General features: G+C 53.2%; 1 protein-coding gene across 1 annotated transcript in view; it reads left to right on the top strand.

Annotated features, from left to right (window-relative positions):
* Nucleotides 1-253: 253 nt before the first annotated feature.
* ACP6 (acid phosphatase 6, lysophosphatidic) overlaps nucleotides 254-1,466 on the top strand; it is a gene marked incomplete at its 5' end in the record, with an annotated part of 6,867 nt that continues 5,654 nt past the window's right edge. The window contains 3 exons of the mRNA XM_010149999.1: nucleotides 254-382; nucleotides 475-605; nucleotides 1,253-1,332. Of these exons, the coding sequence (XP_010148301.1) occupies nucleotides 254-382; nucleotides 475-605; nucleotides 1,253-1,332 (340 nt within the window). The remainder of the gene's footprint in view (nucleotides 383-474; nucleotides 606-1,252; nucleotides 1,333-1,466) is intronic.

The following is a 1,466-nucleotide window of genomic DNA, read 5'->3' on the forward strand; positions in this document are numbered from 1 at the left end:
GCAGCGCCTGGCGAGGAGCAGCAGGAGCATTTCCTGCGGATTCCTCTCCCGTAAGGGGAGGAAAGCAGGTGCTGCGTTTCCAGCGAAGGCAAGATGCGACGGTGCCGTCACTTACAGAAACGGAGAGATCGGGTCGCTCTGGGTCGCTGCTGCGCGTGTGGGGAGGCCGCGCGCAGTAACAGCCCAGCATGGGCTTGACGCTCCGGAATGTCCTTGTTTTCCATTGAAACCCTGTGTGTTTGTTTTTAAACAGGTGGAATGGCATTCTACTCTTTTAGATGTGCCTGCTCAGACTAAGTTTGATTACACAGTGACTGACCTGAACGGAGGGCCTCGACCTCCCTCACCCTATGAGGAGCAGTACAAAAAGACCACATTGAAGGTGAGGCTGCCTTTCGCGGTGCTTTCCCGTTCCCTCTCTAGACCTGTTTATTGCCCTATTCCACTGGAGCCCTTCCTTTTCTTTGCACTTAGGGTGGTGCAGTGGCAGGACAGCTGACAACAGTGGGGATGTGGCAGATGTTTGCCCTGGGGCAAAGGCTGAGGAGGAGCTATGTGGAAGAAGCCAACTTTCTCTCACCAACCTTTAAGCCTGCTGAGGTCTTGTGAGTCTCTGATTTCCCCTCTGGACTTTGCCTTGCCTCTTCCCTCCTAACAAGTAGCCCCATGCTAGGGAAGCTTTCTGACCAGCATACGCTGCTCCACCACGTAGCAGACTGGCTGGCCCCCAGGCCTTCATCTTGCTGAGCCTGGAGAGCCCGGTGCTAGAACTCGCTCCTGACACCAAGCATCCAATTTCCCAGCAGTCCTGAGAGAGAGGCTAGGGACAGATTACCCTACGTTTAGCTGTTGACAGGGGTGTTACGCGTCATCATGGGGAGTGAAGAGAAACGGGTGTTTCTGGAGCACAGTTTAACTCACCATAGATTAGACAGCTCCAATTCAGGGAGGCAGAGTGCACCCCTGCTGCTCACACCGGTAATGCTGGGAGTGTCTGCTTTAGGAGGAGATAAAAATCACTCCAGAGAAGTACCAGTGGGTTATCTCCACTGTCTCTGAAGGGAAGTGAAAGTTCAGATATAGCTGCCTGTTTTTCAAAATAGCTATAGCAAGGCAAGATGAATCCCACCACAGGTTTCCAAAGCCACAGCGAAAGCAGAACCCTCCGTTCCAGCAAGTCCTCTCCATCTGCAGCTGCGTCCGCGTGAAGGAGAAAGTGCTACCTCACGGTGAACTCCTTTCTGTCTTTCAGCATCCGTTCCACTAATATTTTCCGGAATCTGGAGTCCACACGGTGCCTACTAGCTGGGCTGTACCAACAGCAGAAAGAAGGTTGGAGGGACTACTGACCAGTGCCTTGCCTTTTCCAGTCTTCCCTCGATGCACATACCTTGCACATCCCAACTCTCTTTGGCTCCTGGTTGTTACTTCTTCCCCAGTTCTTCACTCCTGGCCGCCCTCTTTCC

Source organism: Eurypyga helias, unplaced genomic scaffold (genome assembly GCF_000690775.1).
Source record: "Eurypyga helias isolate BGI_N326 unplaced genomic scaffold, ASM69077v1 scaffold45294, whole genome shotgun sequence".
NCBI lineage: Eukaryota > Metazoa > Chordata > Aves > Eurypygiformes > Eurypygidae > Eurypyga > Eurypyga helias.